We start from the raw sequence: 27,427 nt of genomic DNA, 5'->3' as shown, positions 1-27,427 counted from the left end.
AGAGCCCGACGTGGGGCTCAAACTCACAAACCACGAGATCATGACCTGAGCTGAAGTTGGACGCTTAACTGACTGAGCCACCCAGGCGCCCCTGGGCTGTCACTTTCTTAAGCTTCCAGAGCTCACTTTTATTTATCACAGGATCTAGTTTTTGATTTATGCATAAAATATTCTGATATCTGACATTAATATTTCTGAGGATATTAATTATGTATTTTTATTTTCTATTTCTCTCTTTGGTTCCTCCAAGTCTGTTTTGCTCTTTGTTTGCCTCATCCTCCCTCACATTGGGGTTTCCCTTGAGTGTCTGGAAAATCTCTGGGCATCCACTTGTGTTTAAGAGCGAGATACTAAAACCTGCTTGGAGGCTCAGTGTGTGTGTGGATAGGGCTTCGTTGACAGATCATGGGAAGCTCACCAGTCTTTTCGCTAGAGCTCCCAATGAGGGATTTGGGGCCTTTTCTTTGGGGACATTGATTTTTCTCTAGAGCAACGGTGAGTAAACATTTTCTGTAAGACAAAGCAAATATTTTAGGTTTTACAGGCCAGATGGGTCCATTACAACTCCTCAGCTCTTCTGTTGCAGTAAAAAGCAGTCATCGATAATTCAGGAACGAATGCATGTGACCGTATTCCAATAAAACTTTATTTGTGAAAACAGTAGCGTGGAGTAGATGTGGCCCACAGGTTGTAGTTTTCTAATCTTTTGCCTGTGGGTGTATACCTCTGGCTCCTGGAGGGTGAAGAACCAGGCAGAGGACGGTTGGAGGGTTCCACTGTTCAGTATGTAGATCTTCCATTAATTCACTTGTTTTCAGTGGGCCCTTTACGATGTGATGTGCCTGAATTCTGAGCTGATGTGATTCAATTTCTTTAGAGAATAAGCTGCCCATCTCCTGTGGTGGTAGTAAGTGGGAGAGACGGTCTCCTAGTGGGGCAGGGATCTAGGGATCCAAAGACCCAGAGACAGGCTTTACCCATTTCTCTGGGTTAGTCCCATGCTTCATTTTTTCCTTCCATGGTCTCCAATGACTTCAAGAGCCAAGACCAGACTTTTGTAGGGCAAGCGGGTTCACTTTGTTATAATACTCACACTCTGAACACGTAGGTTATAATGTTCTTCACTCTGTCCCCAGCCACCTTCTTTTTTTTTTTAGTAAATTTTGGAATATTTCAGGAATACAGAAAGGTCTTCTAACTAGCCAGTTACAAGTGAGCCGTTTAAGGGATCTTTGTTAAGTTCACCATGGTACGCAATGGCCTTGTGGAGCACTCAGGACCATTGGATAAAAAATGGAAAAGCATTTCAAAAGAATCTTCCAAATCTTCTGCAAATGTAGGCTATGTGATTGCAACCAGCATGTGCAGTGGAGGCACGTTGTCCTTGTAGGAGTACAAGGTAAGCCTTGTGCCCAGGCGAGCCTTCATCCTAAGGCCCTAGGGCGGCACTGTGGCAGGAAAGGTCACACTACAAGTCGGTGCTGTGACAGCTCCACAGGGAGTTGTCCCTTGGTCCCCTTGGCTAATTCCTTTCTTTCTGAAAGAGATGGGTTGCACATTAAGGTACACATTAGTTTCCCGGGGCTGCTGTAACAAATGCCCACAAACTTGGTGGCTTGAAATGACAGAAGTCTTTCTTACTTCTGGAGTTTAGAAGACTGCAGTCAAGGTATCAGCAAGTCTATGCTCCCTCTGGAGGCTCAAGAGGAGTAATCCTTCCTTGCCTCTTTCAGTGGTTCCAGGCACTCCTTGGCTTGTGGATGCCTAACTCCAATCTCTGCCTCTGTCCTCACATGACTTTTCCTCTGTGTCTGGGTCTTCTCCCCTTCTCTTCCTTACTTGTCCTTGGGTTTAGGGCCCACCGGGATAATCCAGGATGATTTCATCTCCAGATCCTTAATTTACATTTGCAAAGGCTCGTCCCACATAAGTCATGTTCACGGCTTCCGTGGATGAGGACTTGCACATACCCTTTTGGGGGCCACTATTCAACCCACTGCAGGGAACATGAAGGAATCTAGGCATGAGGACGGAAAGGGCACACTTGGCCACCTGACTCCTTCGCACCAGCAGCTGGTAACCTCGGTCCTGTTTGAGGGACGACGGCCCATGTGAGATGTGTCTGAGTCATGATGAGGCATCGAGGGCTTTCCTGATTATGACATAGTTGGGCATCCACAGCATTCTCAGAATTTGAGATGGTGGGTGTAGTCTATGGGCCTCTCTTCAGCGGTGACCCCTTTGCCCTCCCAGCATGTCTGCCCCCTGGCCTTTTCAATGACCTCAGCCTCTGGTGGCCCCGATCTCAAATCAAAGACAACTACCTGAGCAGCCCAAGACAAAGGTGGTGGTTGTGGGGGGTCTTCTAACTAGCTAATTACAAGTTTTGGGGGATTTTATTTTTAAACCAGAAATGGATTTCCCCCAAGTAACACATAGGGATGGAAGAACAAAATTTCCTCCCCTCCCTTCCTTACTCTTGCTCAGATTTCTGTGAGACAGGGTGGAGGTTTTACCAGCCACCTCTCTAGCTTGTTTTATTTGACTGCCCACATGGCCACACCTATGACCTGCAAAGGCATGTCACACCTAGGTTCCCAGATGAAGCCCAGCAGAAGTGCCTGGGGCCAGGGGAAGCAAGGGAGGCACAGGAGAGGCTGGGGTGAGAATTCTGAGGACCTAGGCACTCGGGGAGCCTGCCTGTTGGTGGCCTGTTATTGCAGGAAGGCAAGAAGGACAGCTGTCTGCTGACCAGCCTGAGGCAGCGGGACCCCACAGGGCCAGAGAGCAGCCGGGAGGAAGCGAGTGGTAATGAAACACAGGCCCACAGTCAAGTCTCTTTTAGAGAAATCTGGGGATATCTTCAGAGTGTGGAGGAGAGGTGGTGAGGTTTAACGGTGATGTTGGTTCAAGAGAAGTGGTTGAGAGCCCAAGGAGGGATGTGTAACCACTCAAGTTAAGAGCACGAGACACGACTATGTAACAGGCATTAAGTGTGAATGAAGTTGGGGGCACCAGGGCGGCTCAGTCGGTTAAGGGTCCAACTTTGGCTCAGGTCTGGATCTCATAGTTCATGAGTTCGGGCCCTGCATTGGGGTCTCTGCTGTCAGCATGGAGCCTGATTCAGATCCCCTGTCCCCCCCTCTCTCTCTGCCCCTCCCCTGCTCTCTCTCTCTTTCAAAATCAAACATTTTATTTAAAAAGTGTGAATGAAGTTGTTTCAAAGGCCTAGCCCCACACTGTGCCTTCTCAGAGCACAGGGTTTGAACAGGACCCTGGATATAAGTGGAAGAACACGAGAAGAGAGGGGTAAGAACTTCCTACAGAAATGCCCGGACAATCTGCACTGAGGCCAGAGAGCTCAGATCCACATGATCACTAATCAGTCCCCCAGCCCCAGGGATGGGCAGTATTGGCCAGCAGGGGAATTTGTTGTATTAGAAGAGGAACGGCTGTTTTGTTAAATTATAGCTGCATAAATAAAATCGGTCGGAAGCTTTGTAAAGAGAACCGTAAAAGTTGGTCATGTGCATTTTAAACGTTATATTACATTGGTAGAAGTGGGATGTACTGACTGAATCATCAGAATTAGACAGAATTAGACAGGGCTCTATGAGGACCTTCTGATCAGTGAGAGACTCAGAAATTTTTAAAGGCATTTTAGAAAGGAAGATCTTGAGATTCTAAGAGAAAGGGAGAGATTGGATGGTATATGAATTTCTAACAGTTGCTGTAACAAACTGCTACATACTTAGTGGCTTAAAAAAAGCACAAATGTGGGGTTTCTGGGTGGCTCAGTCTATTGAGTGTCTGACTCCTGATTTGGGTTTGGGTCATGATCTGAAGGTTTGTGAGATTGAGCCCCACGTCAGGCCCTGTACTGACAGTGCGGAGCCTGCTTGGGATTCTCTCTCTATCCCCCTCTCTCTGCTTCTCCCCCACTCATGCTTTCTCTATCAAAATAAATAAACTAAAAAGATAAAAATAAAGCGCAAATGTATTCTCTTATACTTCTAAGGATCGGAAGTCTGAAATGGACATTGCTGGGCTAAAATTAAGGTGTCAGCAGGACCATGTTCCTTCTGGAGGCTTGAGGAGAGAATCCATTTCCTTGCCTTTTCCCCCTGGTAGAGGCGTCCCACACTCCTTGACTCCTGGTCCCCTTCCCTCTTCAAATCCAGCAATGCCTGGCCAAGGCTGGCTCACGTTGTATCGCGCTGACACTGACCCTTCTGCTTCCGTTGTCTACAAGGGCTGTTACACTGGCCCCCCTGGATAATCCAGGGTAATCCCCTTATGTTAGGTCAACTGATTAGTCACCTTAATTTCATCTGCAAACGTGATCCCCCTTTGCCATGTAACCTAACATAGTTACAGGTTTTGGGGATTAGGACGTGGCCATCTTTGAGGAACCATTATTCTGTCTTCCACAGGTGTAATTTGAGAGGAACTTGTGCAGAAGGTTGAAAATGAAGTCATCTAACAGAGGGTGTGGTGGTAGGTAAACGGTGTATCTGAGGCTTGCGTGGACTTTTTAGGAATGGCACCAACGTGTTTTATTGCACTGTCACTGATACAACCTATGCAAATAAACTCCGCGTTCATGAATCTACGCTTGCTCACTTGTCCCGTTTGCCATCATGGCGGCATGGGAGACAGGAGAGAGCAAAGTGCCTTCTCTTGGAGGTTCCTGTGAGCGGCTTTGGCTCCTAGTAGTCCGTTGCCTTAACTCCTGTCCTAGCTCTTGTGGGGGTTGATCCTTCCCGGGGAGAGTGGCAAAGAGGGTTAACTCCATCATTGGGGTGGCAGAGGATGGAGAGGAGGTGGGAGAACAGCCCACACCAGGAAGAGATGGAAGAGGGCCTCTTCCCTATGCTTCTCAACACCACGAGACTGGCCAGAAACAGCCCAAGGAGAGCGTGCGAGCAAGCACTGCTCGTCTGGTCCCTGCTGCCTCTCATCCGGGTCGGACGTGCCTTATGCTTAGGAGCTAATTCTCCCAAAGTGAGATACAGCAGAAAGAAACAAAGGGTTGGCTACACAGGATAAAAACTGAGCTTCACGCAGAGAGAATAAAAGGCCTCAGGATCTGCACGTAGGTCATGCAACGTCATTTCTCAGGTGTGAAAAGAGGTACAAATGGAGGCAGAAGTGGCTTCCAGGAATGCAGTGAGTGGACTTGGTTGTGTTGGCCCTTGTGCTGTGCCTCTTGGGGCGTGAGTAAAGGAGCTGGGAATCCTGGGCGGTGAGAAGCCCTCCAGAATGGGCAAACTAGCACAGAAGACATCTCTGGGGTCTTGCTCAGTTCTCCTCACCTCCTGGAAATTGCACCTCAACGTGCGCCCAGCGCTGCGTTAGGGGGTTCCGTGTACTAACAAACCCTGCTCCTGGCTACGGTTGATCTGTCCAGGAATGGACACCTTGCTGACCGACGCTGGGTTAATCCTTCTCCAGCTTCCGCAGTAGAAACCGCAGTTACAAAGTTCAGGGGCTGGAGGCAGTGCTGTTTCTGAACACTGTCTGTGATGAAAGAGGAGGAGGCCAATGTGGAAAGTGGAACAGGACAAGAGACGAAGAAGGGGTCTCGGGAGTGTTCAAGGCCCTGGTTGCAGCTACTCTAGAGCCTAGTGGCATTGCTGGCCTTCCCAGAGCTCAACTCTGCAGCTCCTCCTTGTATTCCGTGGGTCAGCACCTGCTCCTTTTAGCTGAACTGGGTTCAAGCTGGGGTTCTATTGCCTGACAACAGAGCAATACAACCAAAAATAGGATGAAGGCGATGGGAATGTGAAGGGGAGTTCACGGAGGCAGCCCTTTGTAGCGTTAGCCAGAGAAGCTTCCTCTCCCCCGAACGTGCACTTCCTTGCAGCGCACAGATAAGATACCAGAGTATCGTGGAGACACATGAAGACCATGAAACGGGTGAGCAGACAACGAGGGAGGTCGCAGTGGTTGATACGAAGTACTATTTGGGTCCGAAGTCATTATCAGTGACTACAGGAAGATTTGAGATAGGACAGGAAAAGCACAGAGAGAGAACAGAGAGGCATGGAAAGAGCTTTGCAGACAGCTGGCACGTAATAGCACACAGGCAACGATGTCCACAGATTGCTGGGTGTGGGTGGCACCAAAGCAGAATTGGTGGCATCGAACAGACTACATTGTGTCCCCCACCCCCCGATTTCACATGTTAAAGCTTTAACCCTGCAATGTGACTGTCTTTAAGGAGATAATTAAGATTAAGGTCATGGGGTGGGGCCCTGATTTGGTAGAACTTTCTTCCTAAAGAGAGGAAGAGACACCAGAGTTCTCTCTCCTCTGCGTGTGTGCGCACAGAGGAAAGGCCATGCGAGGACACAGCAAGGAGGGGGCTGTCTGCAAGCCAGGAAGAGAGGCTCCACCAGGAACCAGCCTTGCTGGCACCTTGACCATGGACTTCAGACCTCTATAAACCCATATACTCAGTCTGTGGTATTTTGTTATGGCTACCTGAGCTGACTCATACGGGAGGAAATGGAAAAAATAAAATAAATACAGGAAATCCAGAGGAAGTCCATTAGGACAATTACTTCTCATTGAGCCGTTTTAATATCCTTGTCCCCTTATCTCTGCCTCCAGTATATGGTGTTGTTATTTTCAAATGCCAAATTCTCACCTCGTTAGAAGATGCTGACACACCAGCCATTAGCAAACGTGCTATCCACCGTCATCAGGTGCTTTGAACTGGTTCTTGGGTGAAATATGGGGCTGGCTGAGTTATCCCCATACGCCTTTCCATTTTCTTGCAGAAAGCAGCAGAAATTCACCCACTAGCCACTAAGGGTAGAGCCCATGGTCAGTCGTTCAGTCAACATTATTCAGCGCCTACTAGTGCTGTGAAATAGTGAACAGCTTCCTGGATCACAGGATGATGCGCACACTGATCTAATCGCAAAGTTACGGCTTCTAACTACTTTAACCAATCACGGTTATTACATATACATACATACGTGTGTGTGTGTGTGTGTGTGTGTGCACGCGTGCATAGGGGGCTTATATCTATGACATATACATGTTCTATGTATTACAGTTGACTCTTAAACAACATGGGGGTTAGGGGCATTAAACACCCGTGCAAGTCAAAAATCCATGCAATTCTGGACTCCTCCAAAACTGAACTACTAATAGCCTACTGTTGACCAAAGCCTCACTGATAACATAAACAATGCATATTTTGTATGTTATATGTATTATGTACTGTATTCTTTTTTTTTTTTTTCAAGGTTTTTTATTTATTTTTGGGACAGAGAGAGACAGAGCATGAACGGGGGAGGGGCAGAGAGGGAGACACAGAATCGGAAACAGTCTCCAGGCTCTGAGCCATCAGCCCAGAGCCTGACGCGGGGCTCGAACTCACGGACTGCGAGATCGTGACCTGGCTGAAGTCGGACGCTTAACCGACTGTGCCACCCAGGCGTCCCCCTGTATTCTTAAATAAAGTAAGCTAGAGAAAAGAAAATGTTATTTAAAAAAAATATTTATTTTAAGAGAGAGAGAGAGAGAGAGAGAAAGGGGAGGAGCAGAGAGAGAGAGAGAGAGGAAGAGAGAGAATCTCAAGTAGGCTTTGCACCATCAGTGCAGAGCCTGATGTGGGGCTCGATCCCACGAACTGTGAGATCATGACCTGAGCTGAAATCAAGGGTTGGACACTCAACTGCCTGAGCCACCCAGGTGCCCCAGAAAAGAAAACGTTACTAAGAAAATCATAAGGAAGAGAAAATACATTGACAGTACTGTACTACATTTATTGAAAAAAAATTCTTGTATAAGGAGGTCAAACTCCTGTTGTTCAAGGGGTCAACTGTATATATATATATATATATATATATATATATATAGCTGTTATTAATATAGATTGCTAATGAGGTTCTCCTTTTGATAAACCTAGAGAGGAGAGAAATAACAAAAGCAAATTTAGAAAACTTTTAGTCCAACCACTTAAAAAAAAATCTGAGAGAAAAGTTTTAGAATTCATCTTTTCTCCCTTAACAAAAAAATAAAGACATAATTTTGCCCTATATTGTATAGAATATAACAAAAAAAATAAGACAGGTGAGTTGGAGGAAGAAGAGATGCCATCTGTAATGGGTTGAGGGGTGCCTGGAAGGGATCCCCAGAATGATGCACAGATATGGAGTGTGGTTCACAGAGCAGGTAGGAGAGAAGATGGACCCACCGAGTCCAGGGAGATAGGCAGTGAGGGATGGCCAGCAGCTCTGGGACAATAAGGCACAGAGTGGAAAGCATTATGGGACAGTGACCATCATTCCTATTTTCCAGATCTCGCCCTGGTGATCATGTTGCCTCTGTTTTTTTTTTTTTTTTCCCTGTCACCTAAGGTGGGCTGGGAGAAAGGAAAAGCAAGGATTCACAGGGTGTCTGGAATCACACAAAAGCAAAGTTGTAATGACCTCTTTGGTCCCTTTTTTCCTTCCCTGAAACTGTCATTAGACATTAAGTTCATGGACTTCTATCACCCTAGCAGGTTTTTAAAACCCTTCAGGGTATCCAGCCCCTTGCTGTCTTATCTCATTTCATTAATTACATTTCATGATCATGGAGGGTCGGGAGGCAGAGAAGGAACCAGCATCCAATTTCAGAGAGCAGCCACGATCCCGAGATGGGCAAGCAAGATGATGGTAGAAAATCAATCCAGCAGTCAGCTGTGCTGCACAAATGGCTCCCAGGGATAGGGCAAGGACAGCCAAGCACACAAGCAGATACAAGACGAGACAAGTCGATCTCTCCGTGTGGGGCAGGGTGGTGTGGTTCCTGCAGTGCCTGGCCAAGCTCAGTGCCACTGTGAGTGAGGGGACGTCTCTGGGGGAAACCCTAAGAAACACAGACAACTTGGAATTAAAATGTATGGAGTTTTGCATTCCCAAATCGGTTTGTCAAGTGCCGGCCGTAAGGCTTGGGTGAATAAAATAGGGGCTCCCTTGAGGATTCTGGCAAAGGACAGTAAGACCTCATTTACTTGGCACCTTCAACCACTGAGGGATCATAGGTGAGATATGTGACCAAAAGGGGCTCTGAGCAGAGTCTACAATGACACAAACCCTGTTCCTCAAGGCTCATCACCTGAATTCGGGAGAGCCCATCTCTCAGAAAAGGCTCTTTACTCCTGCTTTAGAATCAAGGCTAAGGAGCTTGGTCATTTGGTTTCCTGGTATGGTAGATCAATTTAAGAAGAGTCTTATTTCTCCAGCCCTTGAATTTGGGCTGGGCTTGTGACATGTGGTAGCCAGGAAAATACAGCAGAAGTGACAGAGTGCCAGTTCCAAGCCTCAAGAGGCTTCGCTTGCTTCCGCTCTCTCTCGTGGAACCCTGCTATTCCCATGTGAACAAGGTCAAAGTAGCTGGAGGATGAGAGAACCCGTGAAGGAGAGCCCGGTTGTCCCAGCTGAGGTCATCCTAAACCAGCTGAAGCCGAACATCTGAGAGCCCAGCAAGGTCACAGAGCTGCCTACCCAGTCCACAGCCGCACACAGACACAAGCACGAGCCCAACAGGGCCAGCTGGTGCATGAACACGTGAGCAGTAGTAAATGCCTGTTGTCTGAAGCCACTAGGTTTTGAGGTAGGTTTGTTCCTCAGCGATATCTGACTGAAACACCTGGTCTGCTACAGATTGTTGACCGGACACAAGAAAACAAACCAACAGCGAAAAAGCAGAAACAGAGACTCAAAGGATGTAATGGACCGGGGCTGTTTAGAAAAAGGGGAGCACTTTGTGGCACGTCATAAGACCTTGATCACTGGTGGTTTTAAACCACAGTATAGAAGTCATCCAGGAAAGTTCACTGAAATATAGTGTCCTTTCTTTTAATGTTTTATTTATTTTTGAGAGAGAGAGAGAGAGAGAGAGAGAGTGCAAGCAGGGGAGGGGCAGAGAGAGAGACACACACAGAATCCGAAGCAGGCTCCAGGGTCTGAGCCATCAGCACAGAGCCCGACATGGGTCTTGAACCCACGAACTGTGAGATCATGATCTGAGCCGAAGTCGGATGCTTAACCTATTGAGCCACCCAGGGGCCCCTTATTATTATTATTTTCTAAGTTTATTTATTTATACGTATAGAGAGAGACAGTGCATGCTTGTACATGAGGTGGGGGTATTGGGCAGAGAGAGTGGGAGAGAGAGAGTCCCAGGCAGGCTCCATGCTCATTGAGGAGCCCGACTTGGGGCTTGATCTCACGGTCCTGAGATCACGACCTGAGCCCAAATCAAGAGTCGGATGCTTAACCGACTGAGCCATCCAGGCGCCCCTCTTGATTTTTTTAGAACTGGGCCTTCACCATCCCCAGCCCTTAGGCCTCTCCTCACCATCAGCTCTCAGGGACCTGGGTGAAAAATGGCGTGGGCCTGTTCTCAGGGGGACGGGTCCTCTGCCTGACGGCTTCTGACTAATTACACCCATCATCTGCCGCAGGGCCCGGGGAACCAGACCCCCGAGGGACCGGGGACGTGTGCGCCCACCTGACACAGCTCAGCTTTCACCTTCGGTAAGCAGAGCAGTCGCGCCCAAGGCCAGCTGCCAGCACCACCTCCCTGTCCCCACCCCCGCAGAGCCTCTGACAGGCCAAGGCTCCAGGCTGCTTTATCTCCTGCTAACACCCGTCTCCTCTCCCTCCTCCACTCTATCTGGGAGTTTCCTTGCAGTTCTAATGAAAAACCCTTGTGTCACATTGAGAAGTTGCCAGTTATTGCTGCTGGGAATCAAATCCAGTCTCTGCTGGGCGGAGACTCCTGAAGCTTCAAGCTGGGAGTGGGGAGGGGCTGGTGGGAATCATCTCTCTGGGGCCAGGGGAGCAGCCTCTCTGGCATAATGAGATGCTGCTAGGTGGGGTGCTTCCTGACGGGCTGCAAACAAACAAACAAGAGTTCCTGCCAGGTTCCCCGGGCCACCTGGACTGTCTCCCGCCCTGGTCTCAGGCCCCAGCACACCTGCCAGGAGTCAGTGGGCTTCCCTCAGGCTGACCGCTTCTGGCTCTTTCCCCATATCCCCAGAGATCAGACACAGCTGGGTGCCCCTTGTCCTGGGAGCTCTCAGATCATTCTGAGTGCTGGGTAAGGGCTTCCCCAAATCCTTGGAGACCTGATCAGCCCACTTGCAGATTATTCAAAATACAGGCTCCGTGGATTTACCTGGACCCACTGAATTCGGTTGATTCCCCAGATCTAGGGTTTGGGAAACCCCATCCTTAACTCCTCCCCACCTGGAATGTCCTGCTCAAGACCACTGACCTGAGCAACTTGACCCAAGGAGAGATGCTCCCCTTCCCCCACCCTCACATGCTCTCCCTGGACCACAAACTCTCACGTGCCCTTCGAAGGCCAGGCATTACTAGCACTGATCCTCCCGGCACACAAGGACAGCCATTCCTGTCCCTCGTTCACAGAGAGAGAAGCTCGGAGTCCCTGACAGGCTATGGCACCAATGGAGTCAAGGTCATCACGGGCATTCTCTGGGACAAAGGCAACCACAGTGAGACCTGAAAAGCAATTTTAGAGCCTGGTACATGGGAAGCCCCACGCCACAACAGTGGGGGATGGGGGGTGGGGGGAGGGGGGAGGTGGCTCCGTGGCCCCACAGAGTTAGCCGCAGATATGGCTCCACAGCAATAGGTGTCTAAGTGTAAACTGAGTTCCAGCCACTGGCCACCTTCCGAAGCACGTGCATTAGGGGAAATGGGAATCTCAGTGATGTTTACAGGGGCGATTTTGCCTCCCCTGGTCCTGCCCTGGGAACATCTGGTGATGTCCGAAGACATTTTTGTTGTCACCATGGTGAGGTGGGTTTTGGCATCTGGTAGGTAGAAGTCAGGGATGCTGCTAAGTAGTCTAAAATGCACAGGACTGCCCCAAATGTCAATAGCCACACTACCAAGAAGTCCCGGAATAGATAGGAGGGGCCATCGGAGATGTGGGCCCAAATCCAGGGTGTTCATTCAGATTTTGGTTTTGGGAGTGGGATTTTCTTAGCCTCGATTTGTTGCTATTTATCTGGAAAGAAGATGCAGGCCCACCCCAGGGGCCAGCAGAGAAAGGCCAGCAGGTTGGACGCACGGCCAGACCCCTGTGTGAGCTGGGCTTAAAGGACCTACTTTACTCTGATATCCAATAAATGCTAAGACCCACAGCTTAAGCCGTTGATCCCTCAGACGCTGGCCATCGCTTAAACGGCAGCATATGGATGAACAAACGTGCGGTTTGGGACTGTCTGATCAGATTTATTCCAGGACAGATTCCCCAGGTGGTCTCTCCTCGGCACTGAGATTTCGAAAAACAGCCCATTTAGTTGACAAAATGGAGTCTCCCGTGAGTTAACAGAGTGGGAGTGGAACCAGCTACCGGTGCAGATTGTAGCACAAATGCTCCTGAGGAAGCCAGGCTGGAGGTGCCAAATATTTTCTTTACAGTTGATTTGATGCAGTTCTGTGGTTGATGGTGTGTAGAGGCAGAACGCCTCCTGACAGCCGGGCCCCCTCCTGTTTGCGTGGCCAGCACCTCAAAGGGCATACGTAATTTCTTTCCCCCTATAAAGGGAATCTGGGCGTGTTACGGCCGAAAAGGGAGCAATTCCATTTGAATTAATCAAGGGTCTGAAGGCAAAAGTGCGTTGCGTGGCTTTTAAGGACATTGTTCCTAGATTGACAAGGTCCCGTGGCCACCCCCTGAAAAGCTTTCGCAACAGAACATTTCTTGACATCACTCAAGGGAGGTCTGCTATCTTAGCTGTGCTTGCACAAGGCCTGTGGTTTTCTCACTCATCGGTTTAAGAAATGACTACGGTCTGCCTTTTGGCACGCCCCCATAACATTTCTCCTTTGTTGAATTAGAAGGAAGCAGTAATATGATGGAGGGGGAAACATACCTTTCAGCCACTTTGGACATTTTTAAACAATGTCTGTCAATCTGTGCACTCAAAAATGTTATCTGGGGAAAGACAGAACAGAGGTGTTAGGGCCACACTCGATTTTTTCCCCTTCACCCCATGAACCCCAGCCTTGTATTTCCATCCAGATGCAAGCACCTCCTCTGGCCAGCCTTGGCCAACCCTTCAGCCTTGTATTCCAATGACCATGTGCCCTTTTGGGAATTCCCACCACACTCAGGAATCACAGTCTACAATTTACCTATGTCAGTATTCTCCTGTGCTGTGTTGTAGCCTACGTCTCGACTTCCAAAGGCGATCGCAAACTTAAAGGCGGTGGTGTATACGTCCCGCAAAACTTTGCAACGCTTACGGGAGCCGTCAATATCCACTTGGACTAATTTCTGGTGATTTCCCTCTGCACACCCTTCACACCCGCATCACACCCACATGCTTGGTGCACTTTAGACTAGAGTCATCAATACATCTGTTTCCTCCCCTGGACCCCCCAACATAAACTTGTCAAGGGCCGGCACCTAACAGTTCATGCCTTTGGATTGCCCCCAGAAGTCAGTAAAGCATAGTGTGAAGAGCAGACCCTAAAGTTCCTTCCTTACCAGCGAACCCTAGAAAGGAGTCGTGTAATTAGCCATTGTCTGGGTTGACCAGTTAGCTTCCCATCATGAAGGGAGACAACATGCAACCAAATAATGCTAACGAGGCCCCGGGAACCGAGATTTCTTGCTTTGTAAGCTTGCCTTTTGCGTCACAGCAATAAAGTCGGTGGCTCCTAGCTGGCTTACTCTGCAAGTGCATCACAACTGTAAGGACTCTGTGACACCAGTCCCTCCCCCTCTGCGGCCCCCACAGCATTCTGTGGGAACCCCGACCAGAGCTGTCACCCCCAAGGCATTGGGGTAATTCCTTCATGCCCTTCTCTAATAACTACTGGGGGGACTCTGCCCTTCTCTAATAACTACTGGGGGGACCCGGTGAAGAATTTTTCCTCTCAGGCTTCCGCGGTTGTTCACACTCAGCACTCAGGGGTTCAAGTCATTCACAGCTGGGTTCCACTGTGGTTTCCAGGGACTCAAAGCTCACTCAGCCTTCAGAGGTGAGCATTCAAAGGGCTTTCAAACTGGCCATGTCTCCTCCTGGGAGTGTGGGAGTCCATTCATTCACCTGTTTCCGGATGTCCTCTTTTGTAGTTTTCCTGATTGGCTGACTGGGTATGTGCACGGGGCTTTGCGACTGGGACTCTTCAGTCACACCATACACTGACTAGAGAAGAAGGAAGAATATAGAATCACGCACCCACAGAGTTGCAGGGGGCCTTAAAGGCAGGCAGTGCAAGCACTCATTTGATGTTTCCAATATCCTCTGTGACATCCTGACAATAAGTGGTCAGCCTCTGCTTAAATGTCTACAGTGAGGGGAACTCTTCCTCTTGAAGCAGCTTTGTCCTATCTTTGGGTTACCACTATTAGACAATCTTTCCTCTCACTAAGCTGAAGCGGTCTCCTTGAATATCAGTGTTTCTCCAAATACGGTCCATAGACCGTCTGCAAAGAATCATCTGGGAGTTCTTGGTGAAGACGAACACTGAGCCCCACCCCAGACCTACTGAATCAGAGTCTTTGTGGGTGGGGCTCCTGAATCTGCACTTTTATCAAATGGCCCAAGTGATTCTGAGGCATAAGAAAGTTCAAGAACCACTATTGAAAGTTATGCACATGACATGCTCATCCAGTATAAATTTGAGGTGGCAAAGTTTCAGATTTTTCTTCCTTTTCAGCCAAAGAGCTTTCTGGCCTCAGTTTCTCCACATTGCTATGGCTGCTGATTAAGCCATTCCTTGTGCTGGAGACAGATGAAAAACAACCTTTGCTTTGGGAATGAAACAAAACCCAGAAGGGTATGCAACGTATAGCTGAAATCTATAAAATCAAGAAGGGCTCAGATAGAGTGGAGGTGAGCTCCACGAAATTCTGGAATAGTAGAATTAGGGGGCCTTTAAAGATGAAATGAGGATGTCTTAAGAGTAACACTATAAAATATCATAATACAATACAAGATAGCATAATCATCTCAGTAAAGAATGAAATATGTAAGTAGATTCAAGACGTTGATATATATGTCATGGGGTGTGTGTGTGTGTGTGTGTGTGTATGTCTGTGTGTGTGTGTGCGTGCGTGTGTATATGAAAATGGAAGGATTGGAAATAGGAAAGAAATAGGAATGTCTGGGGGCACATCTCTAACTTTTTGAAGTTAATATTTTGGAGGACAGACAGGTTCTCCTCCAATATGGTCCTGGGTGCCGTTGTGAGATGGGGATATAGCCATCGTGGGGCAGACGGAGTATGTCACCCCTGGGTAGGCCACGGCTACTGCCCCTTCCAGGATCGTGAAACACAAACGATCATTGGCCCATTCACAGTTGAGCAAGATGGTGTTTCGAGTTTGAGTGATCTAGCTATATAAAAGCCTTTCAAAGTACTAAGCTCACCTTCACTGGTGGGATTTTGATACTTTTTGTTCCTTTAGTTTCTTTTCCTCCCCAGAGCCAACTGCTACTTACCCTGCAGACCTCAGTGCACCTGAGCCTGCTTTGGAAGCCCTCCGGAAGCCCCCAGCCCGGGGGCCCCCCGCTCCCGGCCCTCCTGTAACCGTCCTGTATTTCCCTAATGCAGCCTTCCTGGTACTGTTGTCTGTTGGCGTGTGCGGGCCGTGGGCTTTGTGAGGACTTGTCACTGTGTTACAGCAGCAAGAAGGGTGCCAGGTATGTATCAGCCACCCCACAAATATTTGCAGAATGAATGAATGAAATGGTTTCACAGGACAGAGTGGGGTAGAATTAACACATAGCAAATTACTGCTTGAACAGTACCAGAAATGGAAGGGCTATTTGCATCAAGAATTTTTAATTCAGCTAAACTAGCGAACCTTCTTAACCTTTTGCGGGTTCTTCAGACGCCGGCATTTTCTGATATCCATTTCTGTTGTGTTCACACAGCCTGGCTGAGAAAAAAAAAAAAAAAAAAAAGAAAATCGTATAAATTACTCAGTGAAAATCACACATTCCAATGTGACCCAAGTGACACCGTGAGACCCAATCATTGTCTTTCCCATTACAGATAATACATGATTGTCTCCATTTTGCCACTTACAGTTTCTCTTACAAAGACGTCTCATCTTTAATACGTGTTCCTCCACAAGTTCTCACGTGAAATAATACAAGCCTGCCTCACGCTGTCTAGGGATGACATGGAAAGGACAGAGTGTGCCGTTTATAAGAGTAAACAGGTTATTCAGAAGGGCCAGATAGTTTCAGCCACAGCCTTTGTCGCTACACATAGCTAACCATCTAAAAACAATCCAATACCACGATGGGGAATTATTATTATCATTATTATTATTATTTTGGTTTTGCTTCTAACCAGCTCTCTCAGGAAGGGCTGCCATGGTATCCTCCCTCTGGTTCCTTTTCATGAGGGAAATGCAAGCTTTGTTTTAATAACAGGAAATCAGAACTGCATCGAACCTCATTATTCACGGATCTGGTCTTTGTGAATGCACCTATGAGCTATCATTTACTTCGAACCCCCAAATCGGTATTGGTGGCGCATTCGTCATTCTTTGTGGACCTGTGCACAGTGGCAAAAACTGTGAGACGTGTGCACGTTCCCGGCGAGGCTGAATTAGCCGACGCTCTGCCTTCTTGTTTCATCTCCTACTGTAAACAAATGTCCTTTTCAAGGCCTCTTTGGTACCACCTTTTCCATGTGTCTGTGCTTTTCGTTGGTGATTTTGCTGTTTCAAGTGGCCCCCGAACGTGGGGCTGAAGTGCTGTCTAGTGTTCCTACGTGCGACAAGGCCGTGAGGTGCCTGGCAGAGACAACAGGCGTGTCAGGTAAGCTTCCTTCCGGCGTGAGCTATAGCGCTGTTGGCCATGAGTTCGATATTAATGAATCAACGGTATATATGGAATAAGCTGTCTTTAAACAGAAGCAGAATTGAGCCGTGGTTACGTATTGGTCACCTGAAGAAAATGCTGTGACCAGAGGATCACAGGAACCTAACCCTGTATTTCTCCCAGGAAAATGGCTCAGCATTCGCTAACTCAGCGGACCTGGCAACTTCATAGAACGTGATTACCGTGAATACCGAGAATGGGCCGCATTTGGAGATTATTCTAAGTTTTGGGGTCGAATGACAGTAGAAATGGAAACTGCTTATTTTGTAAGCAGTAAACCTCCGGGGTCCAGAGGTCCCCAGGGGCACTTCCCACGGCGCCCCTTTTCCAAGTTCATATTGTCATGGATGAATACTTTTTAAAAGCTGGAACTGAGATACATTCCAGACAATCTACTGAGGTTATGCTGACTGAATGGGAAAACCAATTTCACAAAGTTTAGCAATTTCCTTTAGTTTTAAGAATGAGACACCTGGTGGCTAAAGATAGTCTTTTCTTTCAAGCGAAGGAAGAGGGAAAAGTAACAAAACAAAACAAAACAAAACAAAACAAAAAAACCCAACCAGAAACGTAGAGAACCAAGCAGAGCTTTCTCACCACTGGTCTGTGCACATCCCAAAAGGCCCGTTCTTGACTATCCAAAATTTTCCTTTCTGTCTTGTCCTTTTTCCGATCTATCCTGAAAGAGCAAAGAAAAGAAATCAGAGGCTCCTGTTTCTAGGAGCTTGGTGAACACAGAGCTCTTGGCACCTGTGTGACCCCTGCTCTCTGCACAGCTGTCAACCAGGGGCGGACGGTTCCCTCCAGGAAACCTCAAGAAGCCCACACATGGGAAGAGGACTTGTTTTCGCCTAGACTGCGAATCATCAGAGAGGTGGAATGAGCATGGCGGACCCAAGGAGAGAACCAGAATCCGGCTGTCCATTTGAGTGATTAAGACTTAGATTATTTGGAACTGAATTTTCTGTGGGCTTGCCCCCACCCCTGTCACCGTGGATCCTGCATATTCAAATTATAGGAAAGGATATGGGCTTGTGGTGTTCCATCCTCAAATTTGAAAGTTTGCTTTAGATTCACAGTCAATAGAGGTGTCTTCAAAATGCTGCAATTACGTGTTTTAAAAGTCACTGAGACCATCTGGCTTTCTAAAAGCAGAGTCATAGCCTTAGCATGTGACAAGATCCAGAAGGCAAATATCACTGGCCTCAGCTCGGGGAGGCACACATTGCAAGAGGGAAATCACAGGTGACAAAGATGGGTTCTTTATGTTCTGATCAGAACACAGATAAGAGGTTTTTCTTTTTTCTTTTTTTTTCTTAAGACTATATTACTTCATAGTGCCTCTCTAAGTAAAAAATAACAGATTAATTGTCGTGTAACTTCTGGTTCTTGGCTTTCTTGGGAACACTTTAGTTGACTGATCTGAAATAAACCATAATCATCCTGTGATTTTTGTGATAATTACTGGGTACTTCAATGGCCCACAATTATAAAGTAGTCGGGAGTTAATCGGAAAAGCTAATCGAGAAATACCTTATATGTACAAAGTGACGATTTCCCCCCCTTTTTTAACACACGATGCCGTGTGATCCTGAAAGTGCAAATTAGCGCTCCTCTTTGGTTCCCAGTGGCTTCTGGGTCCACAGGCTCAATTCTGCCTCCTTCCCACCCTCCTACTTGCTCTTTCCTCGGGGGCCACCATGGCTGCAGAGTCACAGCTCAGCATCCGATGCCTGGTGCCCACCTCCTCCTAGGCTGCTGGCAGCACCGGGGTGTTCTGCAGGCGTGTGAGTTCATGGGCAGAGGGGAAAGCCAGAGAGTGCAGAGGGAGGGCGAGAGCAATGGCACCGTGCCGGCCACTGGACTCAAAGACGTCGGGTCATTTCCAACTACGACCACACCTGTGATCAAGGCTCCCCCGCACAGCCGGGAACCAGCCCAGGTGATGGGGCTGCAACCGTGCCCATGGAGTGTGGAAGGGGTCCTCTGAGGACCCACGGGGGGCTGCTCAGGGAGAAGGTGCTTGCCTTGGCCTAGCTCAGGGTCCCTTTCTCACCCCCCTCCTCCATCTCTTAACACTCCCTGCAAAATCAGAGACCATTGCTGGAAAGGGCCAGAAAGAACCCAACCTGAGCAGGTTCATTTCCCAGGACTGAAAGGATCTGGTTGACAAGAATGTTTGTCGGCAGGGGGACATTTAATGCCCACTTCTCATGTTTCCTTAGAGGGGAAGGGATTTCCACTCTACTCCCTGGGAGGGAAACATGTGGGGAAAACACTCCAGCTAGTCTCTCATCTCTTGTACTCCGGGGGAGAAAGAGGGCCTTAACTTTACTGGCCGATCTGAAAGAAGAAACTGAGAAAGCTCAGGTCGGTCCTTGCCGGGCCCTATGTTCTGGCACTCTGTTCACTCCGCACACAGTGAACTTATAGGGGTCGACTCTGCGCTGGGGTGGGGGGTTCTGCAGATATCCAGCTCTGCCCAGCATGGGTGAGTTTAATTCCAGGGTCAAGAGCTGTAGTCACAGATCCAAAGTCATGCCCTATAAACTGGCTTGTATCAGTAATAATCCTAACACGTTGGACTCCAATGTCTGACTTCTGTGCCTTATTTTTGATTGGTTCTGGACCCCTCCCCTGGGGGAAAGGGGAGAGGGGTTGGCCTCCCTAAAACTCCAACATGATTTCCTCTGAAGACAAAGTCTCCAGACCTACAGGAAAAGTGGGTCTGATGTTTTTCAGCCCCTAAGCACAGAAGAATAATTGGAAATCTCTTCAGGAAATAGGGACATCTTCTAACCAGAGTTCCACGCTGGGGAGCAAGCCCATTGTTTGCCAGAACACACACTTTTGAAATTATTTCAGAGTGCCATTGATGACGAAGATGAAATTTATCCATCTTGACCTTGATTTCTACTCTGCTGCCCTCATGTGAGATGATAGCGTCCGACCACAGCTGGCCGGCCATGGAAGGACGCCCCGCCTTGGTAATACCAATCTCACACCACCTCCATAGTCCAGAGAGGTTTTTTTTCACTTTCCCAGGGTCTTTGTCAAGTTCACCTACTTCACTTGTGCTTCTGCTTGCATAAAGATGAATTCCCACTTCCTTGCGAAGGCCCTCTGGAGTCTTGCTAAGTTTTCCTAATGAGAAATGAAAATCAACGAGAAGGCATTAATCCTTGTAAGTTTGCACATCGACACCTATGCTTATTACAAAGCAGTCATCTATTTTGGTTACTCCCAACAGAGCGGCAGAGCCCCCACTTTAAATCCACTGGATGTGAACCCAATGTGATTTTGCACCAGACCCTGCTGTACAGAGTAGGACTATTAATATTCATTTACACACCCATTAAATCTGAAGTCTCTGTGGTTCACCTGATTCCTCTTCTCTTGTGTGTTTTACAAGAACACAACTCACATAGCGCCTGTCATCAAGGCCACTGAAGACAGGAAGAAGGCTTTGTGGCTATTCACGCCACATTTGGGGAAGGGACGAGGGGACTCTTTGCAGCCTATTGGACATCTGCATGAGGAGAACCAAGAATGGATTTCTCAGGACTTGTCTTCCAGCAAACAGGTCCAGGAAGGTGGCAAGAAATTAGAATCCGGATGACCTGGCACTCATGCCTTTGAGAGTTTGGGGTCAAAAGTGAGAAAAAAGGGAGTGTCTATATTTGTGATGTTTGTGAAGGAAAAGCCAAAACCAGGAAGAAAGAAAAGGCATCTAGGGTTGCCTTTAGAGGAAGAGGGGAGAAGCCTTTTCTCTAAGTCTGTAGGCTTACCTGGTGGCACAAAAGGACGGTGAGGAGGGGGTGTTTGACAGGTCCCCTAATGAGCCACCTAATTCTGATGGAATGCAAGGGTAGAGCCCACATTATGCTATGTATTTTCATAGAGCTCATGCCAACGCTAATTGATTACCCTCATTAGTGGATTATTAATATAAAAAGAGCTTCAGTTGAAGATCAACACACCTAAACTCAGTTGTTACCAAGGCTCAGTGTACAAGTACCTCAAAATAACTGTTCCTTTGATTTTTCCACTGTTCATAGGAAGCAAAGGCCGTGATGCCTAAACGTCAATTAGGGAGCAGTGAAATAAATTATGACACAGTCATGCCACGGAATACTAGGCAGCCATTAATGGGGCACCTGGGTGGCTCAGTTGGTTGAGAGTCTGACTTCAGCTCAGATCATGATCTCACCATCTGTGAGTTCGGGCCCCGTGTCGGCCTCTGTGCTGACAGCTCCGAGCCTGGAGCCTGCTTCGGATTCTCTGTCTCCCTCTCTCTCTGCCCCTCCCCCGCTCATGCTCTGTCTTTCTGTCTCGGAAGAATGAATAAACCTTAAAAAAATTAAAAAATTAATAAAAAATAAAAACAATAACGTGGGCGCCTGGGTGGCTCAGTCGGTGAAGTGTCCGACTTTGGCTCAGGTCATGATCTCATGGTTCAAGAGTTCAAACCCTGCATCGGGCTCTGTGCTGACATCTTGGAGCCTGGAGCCTGCTTCAGAGTCTGTGTCTCCCTCTCTCTTCACCCCATCCACTGCTCACTCTCTCTCTCTCTCTTTCAAAAATAAACAAATAAAAATAAAAACAATAATGTGGATATTATTACTGATATAGAAAGACTCTCAACATACTACAGTATATGATCGGGGAAAGAAGCAGCTTACCGAACAATGTTCAGGGTATGATTCAGATTTTTTTTTTTTAAAGAAAAAATGCACGTGCAGAAAAAAAGGATAGGGGAGAAGGATTGCAGGTTCTTTCCTCTCCTTTCTTTGCTGTTTGAATTTGGGTTGTACAGAGAATGTGCCATCAGAAAAAAATGAATAAAATTACTGAATTTTGAAAAGAAATTCTTTAAAAAAATATCTAACCACTTTTAGGCAGAAATTCAACCCGAAAGAACATCTTAATGCCATATTCTTTACAAATATCAAAGTAGAACATTCTATGGCAGGAGACGAGACAATTGGATAAAATATATCAGGAGTTGATGCTGTCTCGTTTCTGTTTTTCTAAACATGGAAAACATGGACAATTTTGTTTTTTTTCTAAAACATGGAAAATACAGGGAAGAGAGACAGAGGGTGGAGGGGCCCCCTGTTTCTGCAGGCTGGGTCTTTCCGGTAGGTTGTGTTAGGGAAGGGATGTAGCGCCTCACAGTGGGTGCCCAAAAATAGGACAGTGGTCTTCTGAGAGAGGGGTGACAGCTGACACGTGAGGGGACAGGAACAGGATGCTCAGATCCACAGAACAGCCACTGTCGGGTTTGCTTGGGAAGATCATGATGTTCCTACCTATTTATGTTTTTTTTTTTAAGTTTTTTTTTGAGAGAGAGAGAGGGAGAGGGAGAGGGAGAGAGAGAGCGAGAGAGAGAGAGAATCCCAAACAGTCTCCACATTCAGCGCAGAGCCCAATGTGGGGCTCGACCTCACAAACTGTGAGATCATGACCTGAGCTGAAATCAAGAGTTGGATGCTTAACCGACTGAACCACCCAGGCACCACTCCCCCTCGCCACAACGTATTTATGTTTAATGGCTCTCACTGATAAGCACACTTTGGCCAGGTCCCGAGGCCCTGGGTTAACTCCTGCACTGTGTTCTCCAGTACTGTTTCCCCACTGGCTTGTGCACAGGCACCCAAGAGCGACAAGGTCTGATGCAGAGGGCCTCACGCTTGTGGGAGACTGAGACAGTGCAAGACATTTGGAAAGAAGACTCTGGAAGTCCTGTTAACGCTGGTTTATGGGGGAAGGACTCCTCACTGCTCCACTGCTGCTCCTCCCCACCCCCCACCCCCCAGCCCTTCAGTCACTTGATGGCTCAGGAACTCCCTTGCCTTCTGGAGGGCACGTGAAAATCTGGGCAGTTCCCCAGATTCTCTGTGACGCGCAATAAAGTTTGGTTTGGGGGGAGAGATCCTGTAACCATAAATTTGCAATATTTAAAATAGTATCTGAGTTGTCAAGTTCTCTGTGCCTTGGCTGTGTTAAATGGGAATGGGTACGCATGCGGCAGGGCCTCTGAGTTTTGCAGGGGTCACATCTTGTGAAGGGAGGTGGTGCAGGAGGAAAACTGGGAGAGGATACCCTTTCCATCTGACACGTATCTTATCTTCCGGGTTGAATTTGGTCCTTAGATTCTACATCTACTGCCAAGCACAGGGAGGTGGGTTTGGTGATGCCATTACAAAATTATCACATAGTAAGTTTAAAAAATTCTCATATTATGAATCCGCCCCCTCTTTTTCCTCTCGGTGCACAGTTCTATGCATTTTAACATATGTATAGATCGGATTCTCAGAACCCCCACCACGATCGGGATACAGAATAGTTCCATCACCCCCAGAAAACTCTCTGTGTTATCTCTTTAGAGCCACATCTTACCCCCCTCTCTGTAACTTCTAGCAATCAGTGATCTGTTTTCTTTCATGATAGTTTTGTATTTATGAGAATGTCATACAAATGGAATTGCACAGTTTGTAATCCTTTGAGACTGGCTTCTTTCACTCAGTGTGAGGTCTCAGAGACACATCCCAGTGGTTGTGTGGACCAACAATCACTCCTTTTCACCACAGAGAAGAATTCCACTGTTGGGACGTAATGATGTTTATTTAGCCATTCACCTCTTCTAACTTTTTAAAAAATATTTATTTTTGAGACAGACAGAGAGAGAGAAAGAGCACATGCACAAATAGGTGAGGGGCAGAGAGGTGGTGGGGGGGCGGGCAGAGGATCCGAAGCAGGCTGTGTGCTGAAAGCAGGAAGCCCGTTCGGGCCTCGAACTCACGAACTGTGAGATCATGACCTGAGCTCACGAACTGTGAGATCATGACCTGAGCTGAAGTCAGATGCTTAACCGACTGAGCCGCCCAGGCGCCCCTAGCCATTCGCCTCTTAAAGTGCACTTGGGTTGTTTTCAGGTTTTGCTCATCACAAACAAGGGTGCTGTCAGCAGGGCTAGGGTGTGAACGGAAGTTCTGATTTCTCTGGGGTGCCTACCTAGGAGTAGGACTGCTTGGCTGTGTGGCAAGTATATGTTTACTTTTGTAAGAAACTGCCACACCATTTTCCAGGCTGTGCCATTTTGCATTCCCACTTGGCATTATCAGTACTTTTCATTTTAGCCACTCTACCCCCAGAAATCTCCCCAGGGAGTTAATCTTTGTTTCCCTAATGGCTGATGCTGTTGAACATCTCTTAATGTGCTTATTTGTCATCCTACGTCCTCTCTGGTGAAGTGTCTGTTCAAGTCCTTTGCCCATTTTTGAGCTGTTTGTTTTCTTATGGCTGAGTTTTGAGAGCTCTTTATATAAAGGTGTGATTTTATTGCATGGGTAGAGGAGGTGAGAACAAGGAGGGGAAATAAAAGACACTTCCTTTCCACCGCCTGAAAGGAACAAGGGAGAGAAAAAAGGAGAGAGAAGCAGAAACAGAGCTGCAGTTAGGGTTTTACTCTCCTCCCACACCTAAGCTACAAAACAACTATACTTACTGCTTCATAGTCTGCCAGTTCCAGCCTCGCTTTATTCTGCATTGTCCTCTTACAGAGATAGATGGCTGAGGGAAGAAGAGAAATTACAACACGTGCAGACCCAGCAGTGTGGTGGCGTCACAGATCCACCCATCTGTCTGTCCATCCGCTCATCCACCCAGCCATCCAGCCAGCCCTCCCTGTGAGTCCGGTGCTGCACTGAGCCGAACATCCTTCCATGTGGAAGCCATGATGCCTACCCTCCAAGAATCTTCCTTAAAAGTCAGGATTGGAGGAGGACTTCATCTTCTAGTCCTGACTGCTCCCTTTCACCCTCCTCATTCTGTTCACCCAAGCATCCTCCACCAGGGTCATCTTTCACAAATAAGATCATGTTACCTTCCTGCCTATACTCCCTGCATTGCCTCCTCAGTGACCTCAGAAGAGTAGTCAGGCTCCTTAGGGTGGCGTGCTTGGTTCTTTAAGCTACAGTCTCCTTACCTTGCCAACCTCTTTCCTCCCTGCCTCCCTTGGGCATGTGAGGCTACCAAACCCTTCAGTTCTACTCCTCTGCCCATGTGTTCTCCACATGGAAGATCTGGCGACCTTCTACTAATCTTGGAAGACCCAGCTCAGTGTTCCCAATAGCGTCTACTCATCCTCACCCATGGAACTTAATTCCAGTGCACTGTAATCATGGATTTACCAGACTGTCCCCAGCTCTAGGCGGAGGGCTCCTCAAGGGCAGAGGCTGTGTCCTACTCAGCGTGAATCCCTGCACCTAGCACCAGGGCCGGCCTACCAGGTGGAATGAATAAACAGTGGAAATGGTGGACATCTTGGGTCTCTCTTCCCAAGCTAAAGAAGGGTTCTTGGCCCTCAGTTGCCAGAGGATTCCTTCTCAAACATGCCTTCATCACTTCCTCTCCATAGCTCTGCTTCTTCAATATCTCCCTCCTTCTCCAGTGCCAAGTAGAATGATCCAGGGAAGACAATAGATGAATGGTATGAGTGACCAATAGGATGGCCAGGAGACAGGGTCAGAGAGGACCTGTGGCTGACCTGTGGTTTGACAACTTAGTTATACTAGGAGAGCTAGTGAACTCCCTGCTGGATCAACAAACCTCCTCCATGTGGTCTGAAAAATTTGCCGATGGCAGCTTACAAGACGCTGGAACCTCGTGGCTGGCAGCCTGCTCTGGTATGCTCACATTTCTGCTCACATCAGTTGAGCTGTATGTGGATGAGAGTCAGTTGTGCTTGTTCACAAGTCTGTTTATGTCAGGCACACTTGTTATTCTAATAATGTAATTTCACCAAATATTACATTTCACTGATGAAATTAGTGTGAAAAGAGAGAGTTGTTTCTATGAGGACCCAGTTGAATGGTTTGGAACAACTTGATAACGAAGAGTGGGCTAAGACAATTGCTAATGAGTTTGGTAGAGGTGAAATAACTGAAAAAAAAAAGGGGGGGGGGAAATAATACGAATATGAAAGGGGTCAACATACAGGTTACTTCCAAAGTGTTTTCAAATTCTTGATGCATTTCAAAGGTGCCCAAACTGGATGGTTTGTTTTGAGTGTGGTTGAATTAAGAAAGAAACTCAAATTATTAGGGCCCATAATCAAAGAGAGTCTTTGGTCCGATCTCAAAAAGCCATCGAATGATTGTTCTTTTGTATAGCTTATGTTGACAGGAAGTGATCAGGTAAGGATGTATCTCTTTCTCATAATTCTCTGTTGACTATCTTTTGCAAGAGCCAGGCAAGTACAGTTCTCCATTATGTCTGATGAAGGGGCGTCTGCTCTATTATAAGATACCTCCTTCGGTCTCCTGGACCATCATTTAGGCAGCCTATGGAATTGGGAGCCACCTAAAGAGGAAGCCTGACATATCACCAGCCCCACCACGCTGGTCTCCTGACTCAGGAGCAGCACAGCTCAGTGGAGGTGAAAGCTGTTTTGAACACTGCTGTCGCAGACGGTATGTTGTACCGCTAAATGTAAAACCCAGGAAAATGCAACCCAAGTTGGGCTACGGGCTTTATTTAAGCAGAAGCATCCTGAGACATTTCTAGCATATCCGGGTCAAAATGGGCCAGCTAGGTTGTGAAGTAAAACACCACACGTGGAATGCAGAGCTGGTACCATTCCTGATGACTGCGAGCTACACGGTCACCTGACTTCAGCTTGCTCCCTCTGTGGCCAATACCACATGGCAGGGGGTCTGTTCACCCCACCTAGGGAGGTAGAATGTAGCTGTTGAGTGGACCTTTTCTTGGCATAGAACTTGGGGCTTGTCTGCACTGACTAGGGTGCCTTCAACAGTGCTTGCTGTGACGCCTGACCAATCAAATGACCACAGACAATGACAGCCAGTCCTACTACTGGGCATCTGGGGGACTTGCTTTAAGCTCACATGTTGGTTTTATTTGGGTATTTAATTCCTCATTGAGAAATCGTTGTCTCCTTGCCCTCACACCTGGCAACCCCACCTCCTGGCACATCACTCGGATGACCCACTGCCATCTCAAGCTCACCACATCTCACCGCGATATAAATAGAAAACACAAAAAATGTTATGAAGTGAATGGATTCCTATGCTCTATGTGCAACTAAGCAGTAAAAAAAAAAATAATAATGGCCTCATCCTATTTCAATGTATTTAAAGAACTGACTCCCTCTTCAAACATTGTCTTTACGAGTGATGTTGTTTACCTCAACCTCCTAAACCAGGGAACCATATTTCTCTGTTTTCCTCATACCCTTGAACTGCTTTTTAGTACACTGGGATTTTAGCACTGTAAGTCACCCGGGTGGCCATTCAGTACAGGCCCCTCGTTGCCAGTTGGGAAAACCAAAGGCCCAGAGAGGTGAAGTGAGTGACCCATCGGCCAGTTAGTGGTGGAGGTGGAATGAGAACCGAGGCCTAGTTCAGAGCTGTTTCCATTATGACATTTGCTACGTCATCTACTCATTCATTCATTCATTCATCCAGGTATGTCCTGTGATTATCCTCAGTTTGTGGACGATGGAAATGTTTCCAG

General features: G+C 47.5%; 1 protein-coding gene across 6 annotated transcripts in view; it reads right to left on the bottom strand.

Annotated features, from left to right (window-relative positions):
• The window catches only part of RGS6 (regulator of G protein signaling 6), a 606,443-nt gene that overhangs the window by 77,432 nt on the left and 501,584 nt on the right, over positions 1-27,427 (bottom strand). For all 6 annotated transcript variants that reach the window (XM_032593398.1, XM_030319478.1, XM_030319471.1 and 3 more), the window contains 6 exons: positions 24,399-24,463; positions 19,956-20,032; positions 17,486-17,567; positions 15,859-15,933; positions 14,096-14,194; positions 12,914-12,975 (listed from right to left, as the gene is read on the bottom strand). In XM_032593398.1, coding sequence (XP_032449289.1) covers positions 12,914-12,975; positions 14,096-14,194; positions 15,859-15,933; positions 17,486-17,567; positions 19,956-20,032; positions 24,399-24,463 — 460 coding nt within the window. The remainder of the gene's footprint in view (positions 1-12,913; positions 12,976-14,095; positions 14,195-15,858; positions 15,934-17,485; positions 17,568-19,955; positions 20,033-24,398; positions 24,464-27,427) is intronic.

This window comes from Lynx canadensis, chromosome B3 (assembly GCF_007474595.2).
Source record: "Lynx canadensis isolate LIC74 chromosome B3, mLynCan4.pri.v2, whole genome shotgun sequence".
Classification (NCBI taxonomy): domain Eukaryota; kingdom Metazoa; phylum Chordata; class Mammalia; order Carnivora; family Felidae; genus Lynx; species Lynx canadensis.
Note: the sequence above shows the minus strand (reverse complement) of the source record. Positions and strands in the feature narration are given on the sequence as shown.